Source organism: Prionailurus bengalensis, chromosome B1, assembly GCF_016509475.1.
Source record: "Prionailurus bengalensis isolate Pbe53 chromosome B1, Fcat_Pben_1.1_paternal_pri, whole genome shotgun sequence".
Taxonomy (NCBI): domain Eukaryota; kingdom Metazoa; phylum Chordata; class Mammalia; order Carnivora; family Felidae; genus Prionailurus; species Prionailurus bengalensis.
This window is the reverse complement of record NC_057344.1, coordinates 15,288,844-15,313,346: the sequence shown is the minus strand read 5'-3', so window position 1 is coordinate 15,313,346 and position 24,503 is coordinate 15,288,844. Positions and strand designations below refer to the sequence as shown.

Here is a 24,503-nt window from a genome sequence, read left to right as displayed (position 1 = left end):
ATCTAGCAGCTAGGCACATGGTACCCAGACAGTTACGCAGCCCTGCTCAACCCCCAAACCGTCCTCTACAGGTGTAAGCATCTCATAAACGCAAATCAGCTTGCTGGGACCCTTTCCTAGAAGGAAAAGAAGAGAAGGCCGTATGTGGTAGGTCTAGTCTATGCAGAAACATGCTTCTTTAGCTTCAGGCTGATTTAAATGAGCAGGGAAACGCGTTCAGGAGACGAACATGACCCTAGCGTTAAAGAAAGTAGACAGAGGGTAGAGTTGAAGCTAAGAAAAAGGAGGGAAAAGGAAGTGTTCTCAATTCTTTTTTCTTTTCTTCTTCCTAGCAAGAACCAGTTGAGTCATCTTTGGGGCTTAGTAATGGAGTAAGTGATCTTTCTCCTGAGTATGCCGTCCTGACTTCAGCTATAAAAAATGAAGTGGATAGTACGGTGAACATCATAGGTAAACTGTTTTGACATCTCATTTTTCATACACACAAGCAGCCCCCCGGGGTCTGAAGTTTGTAAAACGTGATTTGAAATAACATAGTCAGGGGGAGGAGGTCTTGGAACCATCTGAAAATGCAAAGTTCCAGCCGCTAGATTTCAGGGCTGAAAAAGAAAGACCTCTGAGGGTCAGATAAAGGAGCTTGCGATGGGTCAGCCTCAAGAGTGACTTCCCCGGAGAGTCCGGTAGGTGAAATGGGTTTGTTTTTTTTTTCTCCCAGTGGCTCACGATCAGCAGTTCTCCGTCTTTCAGTAAGCGGTCACGTGGGCAAAAGGGTTATTCATTTAACTTGGGACCCAGGAGAGGGAAGACTGTCCTCGTGGGTCCTCTCTGCCCCTGCTCCCTGGCATACCTCCCATACAAGCGGTGCTCGTTCTTACAAATGAAGGAACTGAGGCACAGAGACCTGTTGCCAGAGGGCACACTTGGACTCCACAAAGATTCTTGAGCGCCTTCTGTATACCAGACTCCGAGCTAGAAATAGGCTGGGGGGCAGGACAGTCTCTGTGGAAGGACGGTCAGTCACCACACCGCGCCACAGGTATCTACGGCGCTCGCATTTGAGAAGAACGCTGCAAAGAAAAGAACAAGAGGGAATATCCGGGGCCGGACTTAGATCGGGGGCTTCGTGAAGGAGTGGCATTGCCTCTGCAGCGGGTGGGTGAGGAGGGGCCGCGTGGGGCGGGCCCCAGAACTGTGGGACACGGACCTCAGTGTAGGAACCCACTTGGAGGACTAGGAGGAAATCCAGAGGGGCCGAACGTTCCCCCCCCCGCCATCAGAGGGGGACACAGGGTAGGCTCCTGGGGGCCTGTGCAGGCCATGGGAAGGACCCTGGATCTTATTCCCAAACTGCCAAGAGGGTATGTTTCAAAAAACACGTATTTTTAAATTTTTATTATTTTATTTATTTAAAAAAAATTTTTTTAATGTTTGTTTATTTTTGAGAGAGAGAGACAAAGTGCGAGTGGGGAGGGGCACAGAGCGAGGGAGACACAGAATCTGAAGCAGGCTCCAGGCTCCGAGCTGTCAGCACAGAGCCCGATGCGGGGCTCAAACCCACGAACTGTGAGATCGTGACCTGAACTGAAACCAGGAGTCGGACACCTAACTGATTGAGCCACCCAGGCACCCCAAATATATATATATTTTTATATTGAAGTATAACAGTAAAGTGCACAACCGTTTTACATACACCTGCAATGTAAACACCACTCCTTGGAGGGTTTTCGGCAGGAGGGTGACCATTGTGAATTTCATTTCAACCAAGTCCCATTGGGCCACTGCACTGAGTGGACGGTGGGGGTTCTGTGCAGGCGTGGAGGCCCGTGACCTTGTCTTCCAGCTCCAGCCCCAGAATCCACAACCAGGCTTTGCCCTCAGGCGCCTTTGGGTCCCTTAAACCCTTCCCTATTTTGTAGCCTGTCGGGGCTTCTGATGCCGGTAAGAACCAGTGAGATCACGCAGAACTGAGAGCAAACCTCCAGTCCAGGTACCTTCGTTTCTGGATCCTTAGCTGAGTACTGATGGGAGGCCCCGGATGGATGCTGTAAATGTCACTCGCCCCTCCCTCCCCCTGGGTTCTGGTGACTGGGAAGTAGGATGATGTATGCAGGGACTCCCCTGAACGCTGCGGGCTTTGGCAGAGTGCAGTGTGAAGGAAGGACGGGAGCATATGTTGCGAGCTCGCTGTATCAGGGCAGATAATGGCCCTGCCTGCCAGGCTTCCCTTCCTCGGCAGGCAGGCGGTCTGTGGAAAGCCTTCCCCATTGAGCCCTTTAAAAAGAAACAGCAACAACAAGCTAATTTGCCAAGACTCCAGGCACTTTTTCTTAAGATTCAGCTATTTCCAGGGAGCTGGTGGGTTTTGCGCTACCCTTCATTTATGCGGTGAATTCAGCCTCAGATAAAATGGCAAACGAAAGCCAGAGTGGTATCAGAGGGGTTTTTCTGGCCTTTTTTCCCCCCCTTAAACATTTGGTTGAGTCTTTGGCATGTAAATTCTCTGTCAGGTTGATTGTTCTTTGCCCTTTCCGTAGGATTAGTGCTCTAGGGGCTGGTGCTAATTTAATGAGTCATTACTTCCTTACTTCCGGGCAAAGACTGGAGGCCCGGTTTGGTGTAGAACTTGATTACACGAGTCTCTTCCTTGGCCTAATAATAAAATAATAATGGACGCAGTAAAAGGAGTTTGAATATCTTTAATTCGTTGGTGGCCCTCGCAACGGTGTATAGTAATATACCAAGTGGGCCCATACAAGCATTTTAAAGGAATGGGTGATTGGTGGTCCTTGTTAACAGTAGCTCTGTCTCCAGTTTTAAACCCTTCACAGATTTTTTTTGGTCTCCACTCCCACGTATCCTTAATTAGCCATTCCCAGCCTGTGTGACTTGTGGACGGAGGTGAGAGACCCAGGGATTCTGATTCCGAGGCCACTGTAGAATTTGAGAGATTCGGTTTCTCTTAACCTTTTAAAAACACTTTATTGAAAACTGACACCGTTTCTCGCGTTCAGTTCATTTGTTTCTAAACCCGGGGGCTCATTCCAGTTTTGTGTTTAGGCACCAAGAGGAAAACTTCCAGATGTTTTCATTCTCCTTTTATAAGCATTGTGTTGATAGGGTTAAAATTGGGAACTGAAATGAGTACTTGATGTGAGAGCAATTTTTTACACTGTCCGTAAGCTCTTAGGTAGGGAAATAGATTGAAAATCAATACGCCAAGTCAGTGGAGGCCAGCCACCCAGTACATTTTTATTCCAGACAGGGTAGAGGTTATTGTAAGTGAATCCAGTTCAGTGTGGAGAAGGAGAAACGGGGAACGGACCGTGGCCCGGACGCAGGGACTCTCGCTTGATTGCTGTTCTGTTTGACTTTTATTGTTGCCAGAGATGATAGTGGTTAGTCACACGCAGGCTTACAGGCACACTCACACTTGTGGCCGTCGGCGGGCTGGGTCCTGGGCTTGCCTTCTTGTCCATAACTGCTAAATGCACTTTCAGATGTGCCTAGTGGTGCACAGCAAAAGGGAGCACCGTGTCTCAATACTTAAGATTTGTCTTTTTACTTATTTGTTTTTTTTGAGGGAAAGAGGGAGCAATTGGGGGGCGGGGTGGAGACACACACACACACACACACACACACACACACGCAGAATCCGAAGCAGGCTCCACGCCAACAGGCTGACGGCAGGGAGCCCGATGTGGGGCTCGAGCTCACCAACTGTGAGATCATGATCTGAGCTGAAGTCAGACGCTCAATTGACTGAGCCACCCAGGCGCCCCGGGATTTGTCTTTTAATGTTCTATCTCTCCTGTCTGATTAAACACACAGGTTAGCATATAAGATAGCCCAAAGACCCACCCCTGCTTTCCTTTTAAGGAGTGGGGGGGAAAAAAACTCCCTTATTTTTATTTTTACTTTTCTTTAGCATTGAATTCTGTCTTGTGGGGTGGGGGAGGGGGGAGGACTTCTGTTTTTCGGAAGCGGAAGACGCCAGCAACATGTTGAATTGTTCTGACAATACGCCCTGGCATCTTGCCCAGGTTAGCAGCGCTTTTGCTGAGCCGTATTGAAATCATCTCCGGGCCAGTGTAAAAAGTTTGCAGGTGCGGACATTCTGTCTGACTTGCCCAGGCAGTGCTTTACAACCCCATTGTGTTTCTTGATAAAAGGTAACCCCACCCTTCAATAAAGCAAAGATTGCCGTGTAACAGAGGAGGCTATTCATTGCTCCAAAGTAAATCGAGCAACCCTTAGTCACGAATAACAGTTAGGAAACAATGTAATTTGAATTTTGTCTGGATTTTGTCTGCCCAAATGCACCTTATGGGATGTATGTACTTCTTTTGGTAATTGCTTCCAAGTTTGACTGGCTTTGGAAGCAAAGCTTGGTAGCTCTTTTGGACAAGTTTAGGAGCTCAGGTATCACCAGGAAGGACCTGCGTTGGAAGAGAGCAGATTCGCGACGTGGGTCCCCACGAGGACCTCATGGTTACGACTCAAGGTTGGCAGCCTCTGGCACCAGAATTCCTAACGCTTTGAGGTCGACCAAAGGTGGTGCTAGGCGGTAGAATTATGTCTTCATCTTTTCCCAGCTCCTTTGCTCACCCTTCTTTTTTTTTGCTGTTTTTCCTGGTGCTTAAGATGTAAAAAAAAAAAAAACAAAACTTCATCAACAAGATAAATAATAGCTTGAGGTGGCTCTTTATTTTTTTTCATATTTTTTAAAGTTTACTTATTCATATAGAGAGGGAGAGAGAGAGAGAGAGAGACAGAGAGACAGAGAGACAGAGAGTGCAAGAGGGGAAGGGGCAGAGAGAGAGAGAGACAGAATCCTAAGCAGGCTCCGAGCGGTCAGTGTAGAGCTGGATGCAGGGCTCGAACTCACTAACTTGTGAGATCATGACCTGAACTGAGATCACACGTTGGACGCTTAACCAGCTGAGCCTCTCAGGGGCCCCGTGAGGTGGACCTTTAGGTGGAAGGCATTCCCTGGCAAGGGAGAGGGAGCGAAGGTCTTCCGTGCTCCTTCTCGGGGTGGGGTGGGGGGGCTGCGCCTCCTGCCTGTTTCTGGGAGGGCTGAGCTGTTCACCCCCTCACGAGACAAGGCATCCGGTTCTGTTAGGACTAGAAAACGCAGAGCAACATGAACCCCCACGTGAGACGTGAACCCAGACCCAGAACCCATAGTGCACCTTATTTTTCTCCGGTGGACCCGGCCTGGAAAAGCCTGGTCCCAGAGATGGGCCTGTGCGGGACGCTCTCCGTCACCATGAGCGTGCAGAGTTCCGGCAGTAGTCTGAGCTATGTCTTTTCAACCTTAAGAAGTTTTGATTTGCCCAAGAAACCTGCCATCCTTTCATGAGGCTAAAGGTTTCTCACCTTCCCCTCTGCCTTGCCACTCCCACCTCATTTATAATTAACCATCGGCTCCTCGGGTTTCTCAAATCCGGCCCCTTCTTTCTATTTCTGATACCAGTCCCAGTCACCTTTGCTGTCACAGCGCTCTGTTTCCATTCCGCCCCCGCCCCATTCATTCTCCACACAGAGTGACTTTTTTAAAAAAACAATGCCAGTCTCACCATGTCACCATTGTCCCCAAGACGAAGATCTGAGTCTCTCTTGTCTCCACAGAGTCCTGGTGACCTGGTCCTTGCCCACCCCTTTTATTTGTATATATACTTTGAATGTTTATTTTTGAGAGACATAGAGACAGAGTGTGAGCGGGGGAGGGGCAGAGAGGGAGGGAGGCACAGAATCCGAAGCAGGCTCCAGGCTCCGAGCTGTCAGCACAGAGCCTGACGCGGGGCTCGAACCCACGAACCGCGAGATCATGACCTGAGCCGAGTTTGGAGGCTTAACGGACGGAGCCACCCAGGCGCCCCATGTATTTGGTTTTGAACTTGAATGATTCAGCATGTTGTGACTTCCACGTGCCTGTCCAGCGTGCAAGCGAGGTGGCTCTGGCTTTGTCACTGTGGCGCGGCCCTTAGGGCTCTGTCAGCGCAGCACAGAAAGAAACGGACGTTTGGCAGTTCCGCTGGGAAGCGTAAGCTGCTACCCCGGCACGTCTCACCCACATTTCTGCTCCCAGACTGTTGGCCCTCGTGATGTATTGATCAACTCTCCTGAGATTTTATTGGGGCGGAGTATTTGCTCCCCTTGATGGTAACGTGTGGTGCTGTTTTCTCGGCCCCGTCACCCTCGTGCTTCACCCTGACCTACATCAACCGGTTGAGGTGGGTGCAGGCTGCAGGGGGTCCGTCTGGCCTGTGCGAGGACAGAACTCCATTCTCTAAAATTATTAACCCTGTAGTGACGGTCTTTCCCACCATTGCTCTTGGACATCTGTCCCAGATCATGCCTGCATTTTATTCATACACACACACACACACACACCCCAGATTAGAAAGACTTGGGTTTTAGACCTCCTTCTGCAGATTTTTTAGTTTATTTATTTATTTGCCACATGACCTTGGGCAAACTCCCTAACCTCGCTGAGAGTCCATGTCCTCAAATATAAGGTAGAAATAATAATACTGATCCTGCCTACCTCATGGGGTTGTTGAGAGCACAAAATGAGCCTAGTGGAAAAGTCACTGTGTAGTTAGAAGGTGGTAAAATAATATTGTGATTAAGTAAGATCTGAGTAAGAAAAGTAGCCTCCAATCTGTGCCTCATCGTCACAGCTAATATTAACGGTTTCAGTTCTCAGACTTTCAGACAGGACCAAGAAGAAATTTCTCTCCATAATACCACACTGATGGCCTGATTTTCTGTGCCCTCTGATACCCTTTAACGTTTCATTTACTTATTTTGAAGGAGACAGACAGTGGGAGTGAGGGAGGGGCAGAGAGAGAGGGGGAGAGAGAGAGAGAATCCCAGGTCGTCTCCATACTGTGAGCGCAGAGTCTGATGCTTAAATGACTGGGCCACCCAGGTGCCCCCCTCCCCTAATTAGCTTTATTCTCGACCCTGCAGCTACCTAGGTGACCTTGGCGGTTACTTGTCTGGCCTCTCTGGGTTTCAGCTTTCTTTAGTTATAAAGTGGTAGGACCCAGCCTCCCCGCCTTCAGAGGCCCTTGTTTTCATTTCTAATAGTCTCTGCTATTAAGAGCTTTCTGTGAGGCATGGGGGCAACTGTGTTCTCAGGTGGGGCCCTCCACTAAGTCAACAATTGTTAATAAAGTTGGGATGACCCTTTAAGGAACCACACTGGCTCATCAGTAACCAGCCACGAATAATATTGTTGTAATTCTTAGCAACGAGGTCCAGATAAAATTACACTGCTGTGGGGGACTCTTTCCCCGATGTGCTGGAGAGGGTTGGTGGATTTCAAGCCCCTCCAACCATTGGAGAGTTTCCTTGGCACCCAATATAGAGCTGTTGAAAAGCAATCCCACTGCTGGTTATGAGCCCAGAGTCTCATTAAGGTGAGATGCGTAAGTTTTTATCCTCAGATGGGCTTATTAGGAAGCCAGAGGCGCCCGGTCAGAATTTCCTGAGCTCTCTTAGCTGGGGAGACCATATCGGGGAGTGCTTGAGTTGAGCCTTGGGGTCAGGGAACGTGGAATCTGATTGCTGGTTTTGCCACTTACTGGCTGGCTGGCCTCAAATTAATATTTAAGTCTTCATGATGCCTTTTCCTCGTGTCTAGAATGGGGACAGTAATTGTGCCTTCCTCATGGGGCTGTGGAGACTTATAGATGGGACGTACGGGGTGAGTGGGAAAGGCAAAGATGAGTGCTTGGGAAGCCTGAGGCTTTGTACGATTACTTATCAGAGAGGATATTCAGGTGCCTAGCAGGGTGCCACTTGTGACTTTATTTGCCTTAGGGGTTGCTAACAGTTCTGCTACTTGCCGTCTTTTCAGGTGTCAGGAGTCAGGAGTCGGTGTTACGGGGGGCAAAGGCTAGTGGTTTGGGGAACTCATGAGAGAGACACAGAGATTGGTCAGTTGATTGGGGGTTGTGCCTAAAGCACATCCAAAGAGCATCTCAGATGTTGAGATTTCCCTGTTTCTCTTTTGGGCTGGAACCTTATGGGTTGGGACCTCAATGATGTTCAGATATTAAGTGAAATAATGTAAAATTAACCTCTTCTTGGCCGGTGCACTCAGTTGTGTAACCTCCACTATATTCAAGACCTACGACATTTTATTGCCCCTAAGCATTTCCTCCCCTTACCCTCAGCTTCTGGCAACCATGGCCCGCCCTATCTTCATCATTTCATCTAGGTTCTAAAAAGCCCGGCTCGCCAGAAGTCCTGACATTTGCTAGGAAACATTCATTGTCACATCCGGCCTTTGCAAGCGGCCATGGTCTCCTCTGGGACTCCGGCTCCAGTCGGTGAGCCTTGCCGTGTTCATTCATCTCTTTGTTTAGCAGAAATTCACTAGCTGCTCTCAGACATCAGCCACGAGCCTGGGCTACGACTTGATACACAAAGTTCTAATCCCAGTTCTCGGCTCTCTCAGGAGCCACAATTTGGTGGCGAAGATGACGCATCCAAATAAAAAGTTAAAAGGAGACATAAAGAATTAACTTGCAGTAGGAGGCAGAAAGTCAGGAAGTGTCTCCAGGTCATGTCATGTTGTTAGTGTTGGCCGAGCAGTGGGGACCGCAAGTGAGGGGCACTCTGGAAGGGGAGGTCAGACAGTTCTGGATGGTCAGGAAAAGGCTCCAGAAAGACAGAGGCATTCTGAATGCTGCCTGTTGCTCACCTTCCCCTTCCAACCCATGTTACTGCCTCACTGAAGCCTTTGATCCTTCCCACTGGGAGAAAATTCTCTACTGTCTTTTCTTTTCACACTGTCCTAAACTTCACCTCTCGAGCCTTCTGTGCTGACCAGGAGCCCTACGAGACAGCTCACAAACCAGGCCCTTGCTGGCTCGGTCATGTCCTGCCCCTCCCCAGTATGTGACAAGTTGTCCTACGAAGTAGGTGCTCAGCAAATCTTCCGTATGTTGAATGACCGAGTCGGGCATTCTGGGCAAAAGCTGGGAGGGCGAGAGTTCGTGGTCAGAGAGTTTGCGGGGCTGTTGTAGAGAGGAAGGCTTTTGAGCTGCTGCCACTGGGGACAGTCCCAGCTCGCTTGCCGTCTATTTGCAATGACATTGCGAGAGAGAATTGAATTTTGGAGTATTGGAAGTTAACGTGGCTTCAATGGAAATCTAATTCATAGAAGAGCCTAATTGCCTTGGTGTGCAGGGTATTACTTGTAGCCAGCCCTCCTTGTGCACACGCCCCGTTTGGCTTCTATCTGCTGACTGTCTCGTTTTCCTGCCATTTTGTGCGAGAAGAGGCGGAAGAAACTCGAGAGAGGTCAGTGTCAGCACTCAGTCTGCGTCTGGTGAACTGCATAATTGATGCTCTCCTGCTCAAATAGGATAGTCCAAAGATAAAATAAGAATTGGGGAGTCTGCCTGCCATATATAGTTTGCCTTCCTCTTCTTTAATTTTATCCCCTCCAGGAGAACTTCGACAACATTCCATTTCCCTTCCCTTCTGAATGCTGTGGCTTTGTGGATGGTTATCACAACCCCAGATCTCCTTCCCCAGCCTCGTGCGTGCTTTTCCTCTCTTCCTTCCAGAACCCGAGAATTCTCACTCCCTTCTCAAGCCTTCTCCGAGTAGAATCAGGTCATGTTCTCCCTACGTCGGGCTGGTCATTTCATCTCCCTCCAAAAAAAGCAATTAAAACAGGAACTCATTTCTAAACAAAAATACCGGAGCAATGAAAATACTTTGCGCGGTTAAAACAAGCATTTGTCCATGATGGCAAACTTCTCAAGAAGATTGGAACACGGCGGCCTTCTTGCCTACCCCGATGGTCGGGAAGATGCGAGGGACATGGACACCGTACATAATCCACAAACTGTGTGACTTCGGAGAAGTCAGTCTACCTCTCTGTGCCTGAGTTAGTTTCTTAGTTGATCATAGGATGATGGTGGTTTGCCTGTCATGGTCATGGGTGGAAATGTTAAAATAACTTACACGAGTAAAACATTGACTGTGACGGCAAAGTATTTTGAGGGCCTTGGGAAAACACTGTTATTCCTTTGTTATTTCCATGGGTTTATTGGTGGCGGTTTTCAGGGATATTTCGTCCAGTCAGTTGCCAACAGAAGTCTAAGGTCAGTTCTGTTTGAAAGTAGGGGAGGGCATTAGGGACATTCAAATTAAAACCACAGTAAGATACCACTGCACACCTATCAGAGTGGCTGACAGAAAAATAGTGGCCACGCCAGAAGCGGACGAGAATGTGCATAAATTGAGATCGTCCGTACGTTGCTGGTGGGAATGGGAAACAGTACAGCCACGTCAAGCCAGAGTTTGGCAGTTCCTTGTAGAATGAAACATGAAGTTACCGTACGACCCAGCAATTGCATTCTTGGGCTTTTATCCCGGAGGGATGGAAACTTAGGTTCATATAAAACCTGAACACGCATATTCATAGCAGCCTTATTTCTAACAGCCAAAACACGAAAACGGCCTCCTTCCCCAGCCTCTTGGGTGCCTTTCCTCTCTTCCTTCCGTGGCTGGAGAGTTAAACAGATTGTGCTATATCCACACCAGGGAATATTACTCGGCAGTGAACAGGAACCAACTGTTGGTGTCCACAGCAACTTAGGTGAATCTCTAGGGAATGACACTGAATGAAAAGCCAATATAAAAAGGTTACCGTGTGAGCTCATTTATGAAACATCCTTGAGATGACAAAAATTATGGAAATGGGGGACAGGTTAGTGGATGTCAGGGGTTAGAGATCATGGGGAAGAGAGGCTGAAGGAAGGTAGATATAAAAGAGTAACGTAGGAGATACTTGTGATGATGGGTGTGTTTTGTATTTTGATTGTGCTGGCAAACATGAAACTCCATAAGTGATAAAATTGCAGAAAGCTAATTGCGTGTGCGCACGTGCGTGCACACACGCACGCACGCACAGGAAGACTGAGGAAATCTGAACAAGATGCGTAGAATGTTATCAATGTCGGTATCCTGGTATTGTACTGTAGTCTTAAATTTTAATTTTTTTAAGTTTATTTATTTTGAGAGAGAGCATGCCGGTGGGGTAGGAGCAGAGAGAGGGGAGAGAGAGAAGCCCAAGCAGGCTCTGCATTATTAGTGCAGAGCCTGATGTGGGGCTCGAACTCGTGAACCATGAGATCATGACCTGAGCTGAAACCAAGAGTCAGATGCTTAACCGACTGAGCCACCAGGCGCCCCAGGAATTGTACTATAATCTTGCAAGATGCTTGCATTGGAGGAAACTGGATAAAGGGCACACAGGATCTCTCTATTACTTCTTCCAACTGGGGAGCTGGTGCTACCAATGTGTGTTGGGCTGGGAAAACCATTCTGTTCCACTGTTCAGATATTCCACCCAGTGGTCATGTTGCCTGCAGGGTAGGAAGGGGCTGGGAGTGTAAACAGAGCACCCACAGCTGGACATGACACAATGGAGTGGATTTTGGTGGTCCTTTCTCCTTAATAATAACATTTGGTAATATCTCTCTGGACCCAGGACCTGGAAAATGGCACAACAGCTTCCTTCGGAGCAAGAACAGAGGAAAGAAATGGGTCAAGTTCAAAGCACTGTCTTTCTGGCCCTAGGGCTAGGTCTGGATGCAGCCTCCAGTCCTGCAGGCTTGGCTGTGATTGGATTGAGTTTGGGACATTGCCACATGTAAGCACCATTGGCCAGCATGCTGGAAATAGCCCTGGGGAGCCAGGTTACTGGCAAGCTGCTTCTCTGGAGACATTAACCCAAAGCTAAAGCTGTCCTTCAGTTTCATGGCCGATGACATGTGGTGACTGAGAATCTGACTCCTGACCATTCAGCTTTTTGGGGGAAGGTTTTCTTTCTTGAGAGCACACGTTAGAATCGTGAATCAGGCATCGGCGCCTGATGGCTGTCTTTTCTTTGAAGTTGTAGGACAGTCACATCTGGACAGCAACATCGAGGATCAAGAGATTGTCACTAATCCTCCGGACATTTGCCAGGTTGTAGAGGTGACCACCGAGAGTGACGAACAGCCGGTCAGCATGAGCGAGCTCTACCCTCTGCAGATTTCCCCCGTGTCTTCCTATGCAGGTAAGGGGGCAGGAGGGGAGCTTTGGAACTGGGCACAGATCAAGGTGGGGCAGCCCTTCAGGGTGGGGCCACCCACCCTCCACACAGCAGAGGATCTCTCGTCAGTCTTGGGAATTATTCTGGCTTTATTGTCTCAATGAACATCTCCTTGGGTACTTTTGTTCCCAGAAGTCATGGCCATAGCGTTTCTTTACTTGATCGCCCATAACATCTTTGTGCCTGACTAACAAATACTATTTCTTTGGAGAAGTAGTACATCTAAGGCTATTTTGTTTGCAGAAATCTGGAAGGGTGTGTTCGGTGGAATCTGAGTTTGACCAAAAACTGGATAGAACCTCGGGGACCATTTCTTCCAGCTCCTTCATTTTTACAAGTGAAACACTTATTCTAGGTCACATGGCCAGGGAGGGTTTGGGTCAGGACTTGAACTCAACCTTGAGACCTGGACCTTCATTCCACCCCGGCAAGTTTACTTGTTTCCACATATTTTCCCCTTCTTTTTCAATTTAGTAGAGCTTCTAATCAGGCCAGGTATCTGATTCCCCAGGGAAGGGCCACATAATGACCCAGGAATAGACTCAGACGCTCATAGGATTAGAACGAGTTTCAGTTGGTTCTTCGATCCTTACAGAACAAACCGATGAGTCCTTTCTCTGCCAACATTACATCATCTTATACTCTCTGATGATCTCTGTTTAATTTTGGGGGGACTTGGTTATAATTAGGAAATACAAATCCTGAGTCAATGTTATTGCTTGCAAACATTACAAAAAGAAAGCAGAGGTCCTATCATGAATAGCTACAGTCAGCTCTCATAAATGTTGAGGAGTCCTTCCCAGTGTCCTTTAGTTAGGTTGCTGCTCCCGTGACTGACACACAGTCGTGTTGGAATTGGGTTGATCATGACAGGTTCCTTGTGAATTATCAGCCACTAACCTAACCTTTTAGTTCCTGAACATCAACTTTCTGGGTTTGTTTGGGTTTTTTTTTTTTAAGCTTATTTTTTAAAATCGTGGCTAAGTAGGCATAACACAGAACTGACCATTTTTGCTACCTTTAAGTGCACATTTCAGTGGCAGTAAGTGCCTTCACAGTGTTGTGTCGTCGCCATCCCCGCCATCGGTCTCCAGAACTTGTTCATCTCGCAAAACTGAAACTCTGTCCCCATTAAGCACGAAGTCCCCGGTCCCCTCCCCCCAGCCCACCAAGAGGGACCACCATTCTGCATTCTGCTTCTGTGAACTTGGCTACTGTTGGGGGTACCTCATGTGAGTGGAATCAAACAGTATTCCTCCTCTCGTGATTGACTTGTTTCCTTTAATGCCCTCAAGGGCCTACCTTTCTTCTGTGCTAAGAACATACAATGAATGTGAGATCAAACCTTGCCTACAAGAACCTTCTAATCTGTCAAACCAGATAAGCTTGTCATTATTTATTTGTCACATTTTGAGCCCCTGCATGTGCCTTTATGGTCTTTGCCAGGCCCCAGGAAGAATAACTACTATTTGCTGCAAGTTTCTCGTGCCCCGGGAACTGGGCTAATGGCCTGGTATCAGCTGACTTGTTTAATTATGAGAATAACCCTGTCAGCCTGGGTATCATCCTTATTCCCTCTTTAAAAATGACAAAACTCAGGCCAGTGTGGGTAAAGCAGCGTGTCCGGGGACGAACAACTGGTAAAACAGATAGAATCCACCTACATGTGGCTGGTGCCCAAAGCCTGTTCTTAACTGCCCCCCCCCACCCCGCCCGCCCTCCCCTGTTATGCTGCCCTGGACAGCTGCACAGGGTTCTTCCGTTCAGTGTGCACCCACAGCCCTGATCTCAAGGACCCACCGAAGACGCAGAACAGCATGTTTATGCCTTAATTTTACAGCTGAGATAACACTAGGTTACTTTGCTTATATTTACATAGCTATGGCTAAAAACGAGTGACTTTCTTCTATATCATGAGCTACAGGCATTATTCCACCCCGTGGGTTTGTTGTTTTAAGGGTCGTAGTTTTAGAATAGATGTTTCTGTTTATCTGTTGAAGACTTTCCGAAGACTTCTTGAGGATTCCGGAAAGACATTTTCTTGCTATTCTTCCCTCGGTGGCATTTTGCCTTAGCAGAAGAATCCCAAGGACAGCTGATCCATGCAGAGAGAAATGAAAATTTCATTACCCTTTTCAGGATATTTGCATAGATTTGAAAAGAAGGATTCCAGTGCAGGCTGGCAGGCAGCTGGGGGGTGTTGTTGGAGCCTGGCTTTTCTGTCTGGCCTTTGGTTCTTTCCATTGTTTTTATTGTCCGAATTCTCCAGAACCTTTTGGAGTGAGGCTCATTGGCTAGAGCCAAAATGTTTCATCACGGCTGCTTTTCTGGAGCTTACAGATGTGAAATGTACCTGTTACGGATGGTGGCTGGTTTAAGTCTTTTCGACAGGAGTTTTACAGCTTTCTGCTAGGAGAGGCAGCTTTTTGGTTGTAATTCACTCTTCTTATTTTCTGTTCCCCAGAAGGATAGGCTGTTTGTGTTTTCATGATAAGATTCCTTTGTTTGGACTGGAATTCAACTGTCGACTTCCTCCAACCATTTTCATTCACTTGTTTAGGAAACTGGTATTCGGAGGCTGTTGTTTATTATTTTTTTACCCTCACTGATCACTGAAATCTAATCCAGTAGTATTACAAAACCACATTCAGTTTTGCAAGTCTGTCTAAATTTTGTGGCGAGCAAGAAAAGAGGTGGTTTCTTCGAGTGGAGGTACTTGTGTTGGATGTTGGAAGACAATATAAAATTCTTGCTGGATTCTTAAAACTTTCACCCTGGGGAGAGATAATCCCAAAGGCCAACCTTGGGAAACTCTGGAGGACGGTCATTTTATATTTAAAGGTTTACTATAAAGTGGCGTCTTGCATGATGTATCTATGGCACCAGGATTTTATTAGGTAATTGATGGTTTAGTAAAAGAAAGCCATAGCAATATTTTGTGGAGGGCTGGACGAGAGGATGGAGAAGAGTTAGAGAAGAGAATATAATACAAAGGATTGATTGGTTATAACCAAGAGAATGGAAATTGCCTATTGACCTGGAACTGGCAGTGAAGACTTCCTTAAGGAAACCATAGTAGGCTTGCATTTGGTTGGGTGGGGCAAAGATAAAAGTGCTTTGAAATTAAGAACACTCTGATTTGAATCTTTTGATTGAGCTTTCCAGGGAGTTGAGCAAAGGATGGAGGGAAAGAAATCCTTGTCAATCTTATTAATAAAGTTTATGGAATAAGAGCCTTCCAGAAAATATACCAGGGTATCAGCATGCAAAAAGGCTTTAACATTACACATATTGCATGATTGCACGTGGCACATATTGTGTAAAGACATATTGTTTTCCTCCCCGTAATGTTCCTGAGGTGTATGGACAGTAAAAACTGTGCTAAAGTGGAGTGGGAACCCAAGACTAGTGTCATCCTAGAACCACAGCTCTGGAAGAAGAACCTCAGAGATCAGCCTACCCAAGGGTTGACCCCCTTCCCTCTCACCAGTCACTTTCAGGGAAACTGGGACCACCGTGTTGAAATGAGCTACTCACGTACCTGTTACCGCTCTGCACGTACTTTATTTAAATTTTTTTTTTTACATTTTTTTTTGAGAGACAGAGACAGAGCACAAGTGGGGGAGGGGCAGAGAGAGAAGGAGACACAGAATCTGAAGCAGGCTCCAGGCTCTGAGCTGTCAGCGCAGAGCCCGACGTGGGGCTCGAACCCACAAACCATGAGATCATGACGAGAGCCAAAGTCAGACGCCCAACTGACTGAGACACCCAGGCACCCCTGCACGTACTTAGTCACTAGTGCTAGTCAAGCAACTCCCAATTTTTTTATCCCATTGTATTCACAACCAGTAAAAAACCAAATGCAGACTAATCAAAAGGGAAAACAAAATAACAGTACAGGCTGATATTGGGCAGTAGCATTGACCCAGAAGCAGTAGCTCCAATGAACACATTTGTCACATACAAAAGGATCTCAGGGTGCCTGGGTGGCTCAGTCAGTTAAGTGTCTGACTTCGGCTCAAGTCATGATCTCATGGATTGTGAGTTCGAGCCCTGCATCGGGCTCTGTGCTGACAGCTCAAGAGCCTGGAGCCTGCTTGGCATCCTCTGTCTCCCTCTCTCTCTGCTCCTCCCCTGCTCATGCACTCTCTCTCTCTCTTTCTCTCTCTCAAAAAATAAACATTAAAAAAGGGGGGGGGGTCTTGAGAATGGTAATGGTGAGGAAAACCAAGGAAACAGAGGAAAATGGGCCTGTGTGCACCTCAAAGACACTGTGAGCTGGTGATTTGGGGCAGCCAGAAGAGCTGTAGTTATTCCAAAGAGAAGGGTCTCGGGTCCTCAGGCTGGAGCTTCACGCATCCATCTGCTCCTAGGTAAAAGGCACTCAAGGCCATTCTTTTAGACAACTAAAAAATCTCAGCTTGCTATTATGGAGCTGTTGTTATATAGTGTTATGAAATGCAGTTACTTCAGAAGTGATCTTAATCTAGAAACCATGCTCTCCGCTGACATTTGCGTTAAGTTCAGAACACGTATGTCTTTTCTTATCTCAGACCGTCTCCCTGCAGTTGAAAACTGGGTACTTAAAGGCAGTTAGCATTCTGATGGTGGTCATGGTCTCTGCGAGGTCTTCCCAAGGAGTCTCCCCAGGGTCTGCCTTCCAACCTGTCCCGCAGCTGGGGCTCGGGCTGTGGCGGAATCCCGGAACCTTGGTGGTAACTGCTCATTTTCACATATCTCCAGCCCCCAACACATGCCTGTTGGCATCTGTTTGTTTCTTTTTATTTCAAGGGGAAAGGAACCGACGATGATGGCATTTAGGGAGGGTACTTAGGAGCAAAAGGGGTCTAGACATGTAGGAAAGGAAGAGAAACCTTGGCTTTGGAGCACAAAGAAAGCTAAGCCTAAAAATGGAAAGGGGATCTTGAAATTTCAGCTGGAGGAGGAGGAGAGCTTCAGGAAGCAGGGCTGCTGCGTTCGGTGCCCGGGGCCCTGGGCTCAGACGCACAGTTTTGTTTTCTCTCTTCTGTGCTGACTCAGGCCACAACTCTGGCAGGTTTCTCAACATCTCTGTTCCTCATTCTTCTTGGGAGTGGCAATACTGATTCCTGCCTCCTCGGGAGACCGAGCTAGCCCAAGGGTTCCGTGAGCAGGGGAATTTTCCTTTTTTGTTGTTTTTAACTTGTTTTTGTGTGGAAACGTTTCTTGTGCCTGGTGTTGCCAGCCAGCGTCGTTAGCGGCCGAGGCCCGGCCTTGTCCCGGTGGCTGTTGCTCCCAGTTGGGGAGGGAAGTCTTGTCCGTCTGAGGAGAGGAGAGGCCCGTATCCTATCTAGTTGCTCCTGGTCAGCCCTCGGGGATCACTCAGGCCCTGGGGGTGGGGGGGTGGGGGGCTGGGGGACAGTCACTGGAGGACAGTGGCTGATCCAGGCGTAAAAAGGCTCCAGGGTGGGCCCAATGTGGTCAACATTCTTGATTTGTCTGGTTAAGGAATGAACGAACCTGTGGCCCAGTTTATCCGTTTCTTCTTTAACCTTGACTTCATCGAGATCCTGCTCTGTGGCCGGTGCTCCGGGTGGGTGAAAAGGCTTCGTCTGGGCTGGAGCCATTGGGGTCCTGGCTGTGCCACCCGCCAGATGTGAGACTGGAGGCCAGTCCCTCAGTAGATTTAGGATGGGAAGAGGTAGAAGGTGCTAGAACACATGAGCTTTTCTGCATAAGCGGGGGGGGGGGGGTTGGGGGGGCGGTATGGTAATAGGAGCTGCTCCCCGACTGACGATCTCAGTCAGGGCTGAACAAGACCCACGTGCAAAGACACCAGCACGGCTGACACAGCTCTCTAGAAAAGTACATTGTTATGCGTTCTCTAGGCCTTGTCTGTAAATGAATGACCCAGACTCCGAGATCTCTAAGGGTCAGTATATTTCTCTGCCCTCTGTGCTTTCGTTTCTCCATGCTGCGAACACTGAAGAGCCGCACGCCATCATTTTTTTATTTAAAAACGAAAAATTTTTTTTTACCTAAAAAATTTATTTATTTATTTATTTATTTTAATTTTTTTATTTTTAAATAAATTTTAAATAATTTTTCAACATTTTAATTTAATTTTTTTTCTTTCTTTAAAAAAATCCTGTATGCACAGGTGATGTGTGATCAATCACTTGCTATTGACTTGGACTGTGTTAATCTACGTGTTGTGCAAATCCAGTGTTGAGCAAGGCTGATGAACTCAGGATAAAGGTGTGCTATCGTTTATTGAGTGTATGCTGTGGGCCAAGCCCTGTGGTAGGCCTTTTCCCACATATCCTCTCGCTGATTCATCACTCAATCCTCTTTGGAAGATGTCAGTACTCCTGTTTTACAGATGAGGAAGCTGCATTTTGTGAAATTGAATAACCTGCTGTGTGTCTCACAGCTGGCAGACTGAATTGGGATGGCAACCCAATTGGTTATCTGTTGCTGCACAACATAACCACAGACTCAGTGGCTTAAAACAACACACATCCATTATCCCGCCCCAGTTTCTGAGGGTCAGGAGTGCAGGCATGGCTTAGTGGGGTTCTTTGCTCAGCATATTGCCTGCACAGACCTGTGGTCAAGGTGCGATCCAGGGCTGCTAGGTCGTCTGAGGACGGAAGTGGTGGGGAGAGTCTTCTTCTAAGCTCACATGGTTGGGGGGGTGGGAATGTAGTTCTTTGCAGGTTGGCAAACTGAGAACCTCAGTTTCTTGCTGGCTGTTGGCTGGAGGCAGCTCTTACTTTTTGGTCATGCAAACCTTCCCAACATGGCTTCCTCAAAGCCAGCCAGGGAGAAAGTCTCCTCACGGGACAGCATTCGGTCCTCCTTAACGTAACCACACACATCCCATCGCTCACTGTGTTCTGTTGCTTCAAACCAAGTCTCAGGTCCCACCTACGCTCCAGAGGAGGGAATCCCAACGAGCAAGTAAACACCAGGAAGGAGATGAGGATCCTGGGAGCCCCCCTAGCATCTGTCCACCACAGTAACCCGGGTGGGAGATGTAACTTTATAAACCCAACATAGAAGTATGAAAGGGACATGAGGTAAAGGACCAGATCCAAGTAAGTGGGGGTAATCCAGGAAGGCTCTGAGTCGGGACTTGAATGAACTGACAGGGATGGAAAGAAAGCACGAGTGGGGTGTGTGGATGGATCGGCCCTGAGGAAAGGGGGTGAGGCAGACGCAGCAGGGAGCGGAGAGCAGATTGGCATCCTGGGGACCAACACCCCATCCTGGGAGGCAGCGGCCATGAAAAAACATAGCCTGGCCCCCAGAAAGGGAGCTACCCCCAACTCTAAAACTTTTCTCGCGAGGGCCAAAATCAGAGACATAAAATCCACTGCAATGTCTCCTGAGTCCCAAGTGCTTAACTTTACAAAGGGGTTGAAGATGAGTTCGCTGACCCATTTCTTTTGGGAAAAAAAAAGGAAGAAGTGCTGATATATTTTTCAAATACTGCCTGAGCCTCACGACAGTTGGAGCGGCAGGAATGATGGCCCTGTGTTTTTCTCTCTGTGAACAGAAAGCGAAACTACCGATAGTGTGCCCAGTGATGAAGAGAGCGCCGAGGTAAGCATGGCGGCCGCCACTCGGCTCCAACCGACGCTGTGGGGAACCATTCTCATTCCCATCCAGCACCTCGGTGTCCCGGCTGCTGGTTAAGCTGCTCTGCGTTTGATCATGAGTTTCCTGGAGGATTTTGTGTGTGTGTGTGTGTGTGTGTGTGTGTGTGTGTCTTAAAATATACATAGCATGAAATTGACCACACTTTGGGATTTTGAATTCTAAATTTAAGCTTTGGGACCTGAATGGGAGGCAAGAGAATGAGATGTTACTATTAGAAAAAGAGGCTATGACGGCAGGAAAAGGAAACTCAAGTGGAGGCCAGGAACTGTTGATATTCTCACCACTATAAACATCCCAGTTCAGCCGCAGAAATAGAACGTCCAAGTGGCCAAGAGCAGTGACCGGAAGTAACTGTCAGAAAGTGCTAATAAGCAAATGTATCGGCACCTTTACCTGGAGTCCCCTCTCTCTGTGATCGGCGCCGAGGCTAGATGTGTGTTCAGTCTGGATTCCCAGTCGCCTGCTTCCCATTTCCCTGCTCGAGGCTGGGCTCACACAATGGCAGGAAACGGCTGTAATGTGATGGAAAGCATTCCTGCTAAGGGCCTGCTTTGTGTCTGTATTTGAGGTAGAGAGACTGACCGACTAATGGTTGTTTTTAATTCGTCATTTCCCAGTGTACTAAATACTTCAAATAGAGTCCAGGAATTCTGCAAAGACAGGAAGCGTAGATGCTCACATGCCAACCCTGTTTCTTCAAGGTCAGAAATTCTAGCTCATCCTCTGAGCGAAGCCACCTTGGAGGCCCCGTTTGCTCAGCACACTGGAGCTCTAAGCTATATCCATTTGAAGACAACGGAAGGGCTTCTACCCTCCGAGTTCCTCACTTCCCTTTCTCTGAAAACGCAGATTGACTCACAGATTGGATTGGGCCAGGAGTGAGGAACCAAGTCTCTATGACAGACCAGCCATGATGACCTAAAACCTAACCTAATGATCAGGCTGGGTGGTTGGAGGAGAGGGGAACCAGAAACCCAAGTTGCTGCCTTGTTTTCCTGCCTTCATAGAACAGTCTTGCCTGTTTTTTCTGGGAGGTAGTAAATGGGAATTGATAAAAAGGGAAGAGAAACCATTGCTTGGGATGTGAATAGCTGGGTATGGATGTCAGTTGAGGGCTGTCGAGACGCTAAGCTTCTGTTCATTCCACGCCTCTTAAGAAATTCATTTAACACACCGACACGTGGGAACAGTGGTGCCTCTTTATAGAAAGCCGTTCGGTAGAAGGCAAAGAAAAAAGATGTATCTCTCGATTATTTTTCTTTGCAAGGGACGACCACACTGGCGGAAGAGGAACATTGAAGGCAAACAGTACCTCAGCAACATGGGGACACGAAGCACCTACCTGCTGCCCAGCATGGCGACCTTCGTTACTTCCAACAAACCTGACCTCCAGGTCACCATCAAAGAGGAGAGCTGTCCGGTGCCTTACAACAGCTCGTGGCCCACTTTACCAGACCTCCCCCTCCCGCCCTCCGTGACCCCAGCGCCCAGCAGCAGTCGGCCGGACCGGGAGACGCGGGCCAGCGTCATCAAGAAAACGTCAGATATCACCCAGGCCCGCGTCAAGAGCTGTTAAGCCTTTGACTTCCCCCGGTGGTTGTTGGGATGTCTTGGCTGTGTTTTGTTGTTTGTTTGTATTTTATTTTTCTCTCTGACACCTATCTTAGACAAATCTAAGGGAAAAAGCCTTGACAATAGAACATTGATTGCTGTGTCCAACTCCAGTACTGGAGCTTCTTTTTAACTCAGGACTCCAGCCCATTGGTAGACGCGTGTCTCTAGAGCCTGCTGGATCTCCCAGGGCTGCTCCCTCAAGTTCAAGGACGTCATAGGACCAACACCCACACGGGCAGCGAGGTGCTGCATTGCCTGCAGTCAAGGCCAGCACAGTGGAGTGGATGCCTCCGAACGGATGAGAAAATGTGAACTAGCTGGAATTTTGTATTCTTGTGAATATGTACATAGGGCAGCACTAGCGACGTTGCAGTCTGCTTCTGCACCTTATCTTAAAGCACTTACAGATAGACCTTCTTCTTGTGATCTTGCTCTATTTCACGGCACATTTCAGCGTTCCCCCTTCGCGGCCCTTTGTGTCCTGCCTCCCGGCCCGTCCCCGCCACTTTCTTTCCTCCTTGTCCTCCCCACAGAGGCTGTGATCCGCATCCCTGAGGAGGAGAAGAAGAAAAAGAGCTTCTCCACAGATGTCCCATTTTTAAGACTGCTTTAAAAAAAAAAAAAAAGAAAGAAAGAAAGAAAGAGAAAGAAAATCTAATCTGCTGTGCTTGAATGCCACGCGGTACAGAGGAAAACTATCATGGAGATATTATGCAAATTCCAAGATTTGAAGACAAAAATATTCTAATTCTAACCAGAGCAAGCTTTTTTATTTTTTATACAGGGGAATATTTTATTCAAGGTAAAATTCTAAAGAAAATATAATTGTTTTTTATCTTTTCTACAGCAAATTTATAATTTTAAGATTCCTTTTCTTGTTTATCAGCAGTTGTTATTACATCCTTGTGGCACATTTTTTTTTAATTTTGTAAAGGTGAAAAAGCTTTTATGAGCTCATGTAGCAATCAAATTATCCTGTGGATTGATAATAAATGAATATGATATATAGTTAAATTTTTAATGGGCATCATGCCTGACTTTGTCTGTGTCTACTTGGGAGCATCACCATGGGACAGGGCTGGCCAAGTATCGTTGCTTCTTGGGCATCAAAACTTTCTCCCATTTCAACCACGAGAAACCCCGGGGGGTTCTTAACCATGAGGACCAAATGGCCTCTTCTCTCGAATGCTCACCGTGAGCCAGGTGCCAGGCTGCGTGTTTTACAGGAGTTCCCTTTCTCACTCATCAAGGTTGTGTCCAGGATAGGGACTTCTCTCCATCTCACATGGAAGAAATGGTGACTTTTAAAATGCCTTTGCGCAAGGTCACATGGGTAGTAATCAAGGGCACGAATGAAGCCCAAGTCTGATGTGACTGTGGAGGCAGTCATTTACGTGCTCCCCCCCCTCCTTCCCCACCTCTGTGCTTTTCCTGTTCTTCCCCATAGGCTTATACATAAGACGAAAATTTTGTATTTAAAAAAAAATTTTTTTTAAGAACATTTATTTATTATTGAGAGACAGAGTGTGAGCATGGGAGAGGCAGGGAGAGAGGGAGACACAGAATCTGAAGTGGGCTCCAGGCTCTGAGCTGTCAGCACAGAGCCTGACACGGGGCTCGAACTCACAAACTGTGAGATCATGACCTGAGCCAAAGATGGACGCTTAACCTACTGAGCCACCCAGGCGCCCCCGAAAATTTTGTATTTATGTCACACACCAGGCCCAAGGGCAAGACGTTTTCAGTAACAGGAGGTACCTGTTGGGTTCCTAGTCTACATCAGTCCTCATTCCAGGACCTGACCCTTAGACCGAGAAGCTGCCCTCAGTACATAGGACATGTCTTTTTGCATGAGAAAACTCCAGACTCCATCACCTATTTGTCATTTCAAGGTGTATCCCTGACCTTGGCAAAGCCACTGTGCTAACCTCTCCTGCTTCCGAGATGTCTACAAAATCCGAAAACTGAGGCTTAGCTGCCTGTCTGCTACCTCCAGGGTTGTGGAGGAGATTGCCAAGTTAATTTTTGAAAAGGTTCCTTCAATGAAAGGACAGTGAGCTGTTTTTATGCTTTTCTCCATGTGTGGCTACAGACGTAATGAGTGGTCATAACATTATCCAGCTCTGAACGGAAATTAACCGAAGCATTTTCCTGGTTGATGTGTTGAAATGTCACATCTGGATGGTTGACTGCTTCTGCGAGGAGCACTTTGTGGACCGTGTGTTTACCTCAATTTCATGGGTGAGCCTCACTTTCTTAGTGAAAAAAGTCCCAGAGAACCTGCTCATCTTCAGAGTCCTAAATAGAGGAGTCCAGCTCTCTGTGACTTGTATCTAAGTCCTTTTATTTGGTCCTCCCGTTGTAAAATAAATTAAAAAAAAAAAGATCGTAGCAGAACGTGGCCCTAAGCCACGTGGCCTGGCAGTCACTGGGGTGTGGGTCGCTCCTGGTCCCCGTCCCCTTCTCTCTTCCCAGCTTGCTTCTCTGAGGAGCCAGCTCACATCCTGCCCCTTTGCGCAGCTCTGCGCCACCCCCGCTTGCGTCCCCCACCTCTGTGGTTGTAACCAAGACTTCCAGAACCTGACCAGGTGAAAGAAAGTTCAGGATTTGGAAATGCACAATTGAAGTCTCAAAGATAATCATCCATGGCCGTGGAAAACAGAATTCTGTTTAAATTCTTTCTGAGGAAGGCTGTATTGTTTCTAAGTGTTACTAGCCAGTTGTGTAGGAAGACAATGGTGGGGGTTGACAAGAGGAAGAAAAGCAAATGAGATGGGGCATCTCAGGGACTCAAGCCTCAGACCTTGTTGTTGTCAGTTAGAGGAAGTACAAGGGACATGTGCTCCGTTTGGCTAGCGTCTGTGTGAGCTGATAGGCTTTTATGACAGGCTGTGTGTGTGTGTGTGTGTGTGTGTGTCTAAGTAGCAAGTTCGATGGAACGACTTCTGGAACAATAATCTCCATTCTCTGCAGCCAGCATCCAGGGCTCTCCCCTGATAACAGAAACAGTGTACAGCTATGAGCTGTGAATCCAGTGACAGGATCTTTCTCCCAGTCAGAAGGCCGAGAGAACCCAGCACATCCTCCAACTGCACAAGGCTTCCAGAACACCATT

General features: G+C 47.6%; 1 protein-coding gene across 5 annotated transcripts in view; it reads left to right on the top strand.

Moving 5' to 3' along the window:
• The window catches only part of IRF2 (interferon regulatory factor 2), a 91,786-nt gene extending 69,377 nt beyond the window's left edge, over positions 1–22,409 (top strand). For all 5 annotated transcript variants that reach the window (XM_043558384.1, XM_043558352.1, XM_043558341.1 and 2 more), the window contains exons 6-9: positions 333–450; positions 11,930–12,094; positions 19,671–19,717; positions 21,042–22,409. In XM_043558384.1, coding sequence (XP_043414319.1) covers positions 333–450; positions 11,930–12,094; positions 19,671–19,717; positions 21,042–21,350 — 639 coding nt within the window. In that variant the 3' untranslated portion in view covers positions 21,351–22,409. The remainder of the gene's footprint in view (positions 1–332; positions 451–11,929; positions 12,095–19,670; positions 19,718–21,041) is intronic.
• Positions 22,410–24,503: the final 2,094 nt, after the last annotated feature.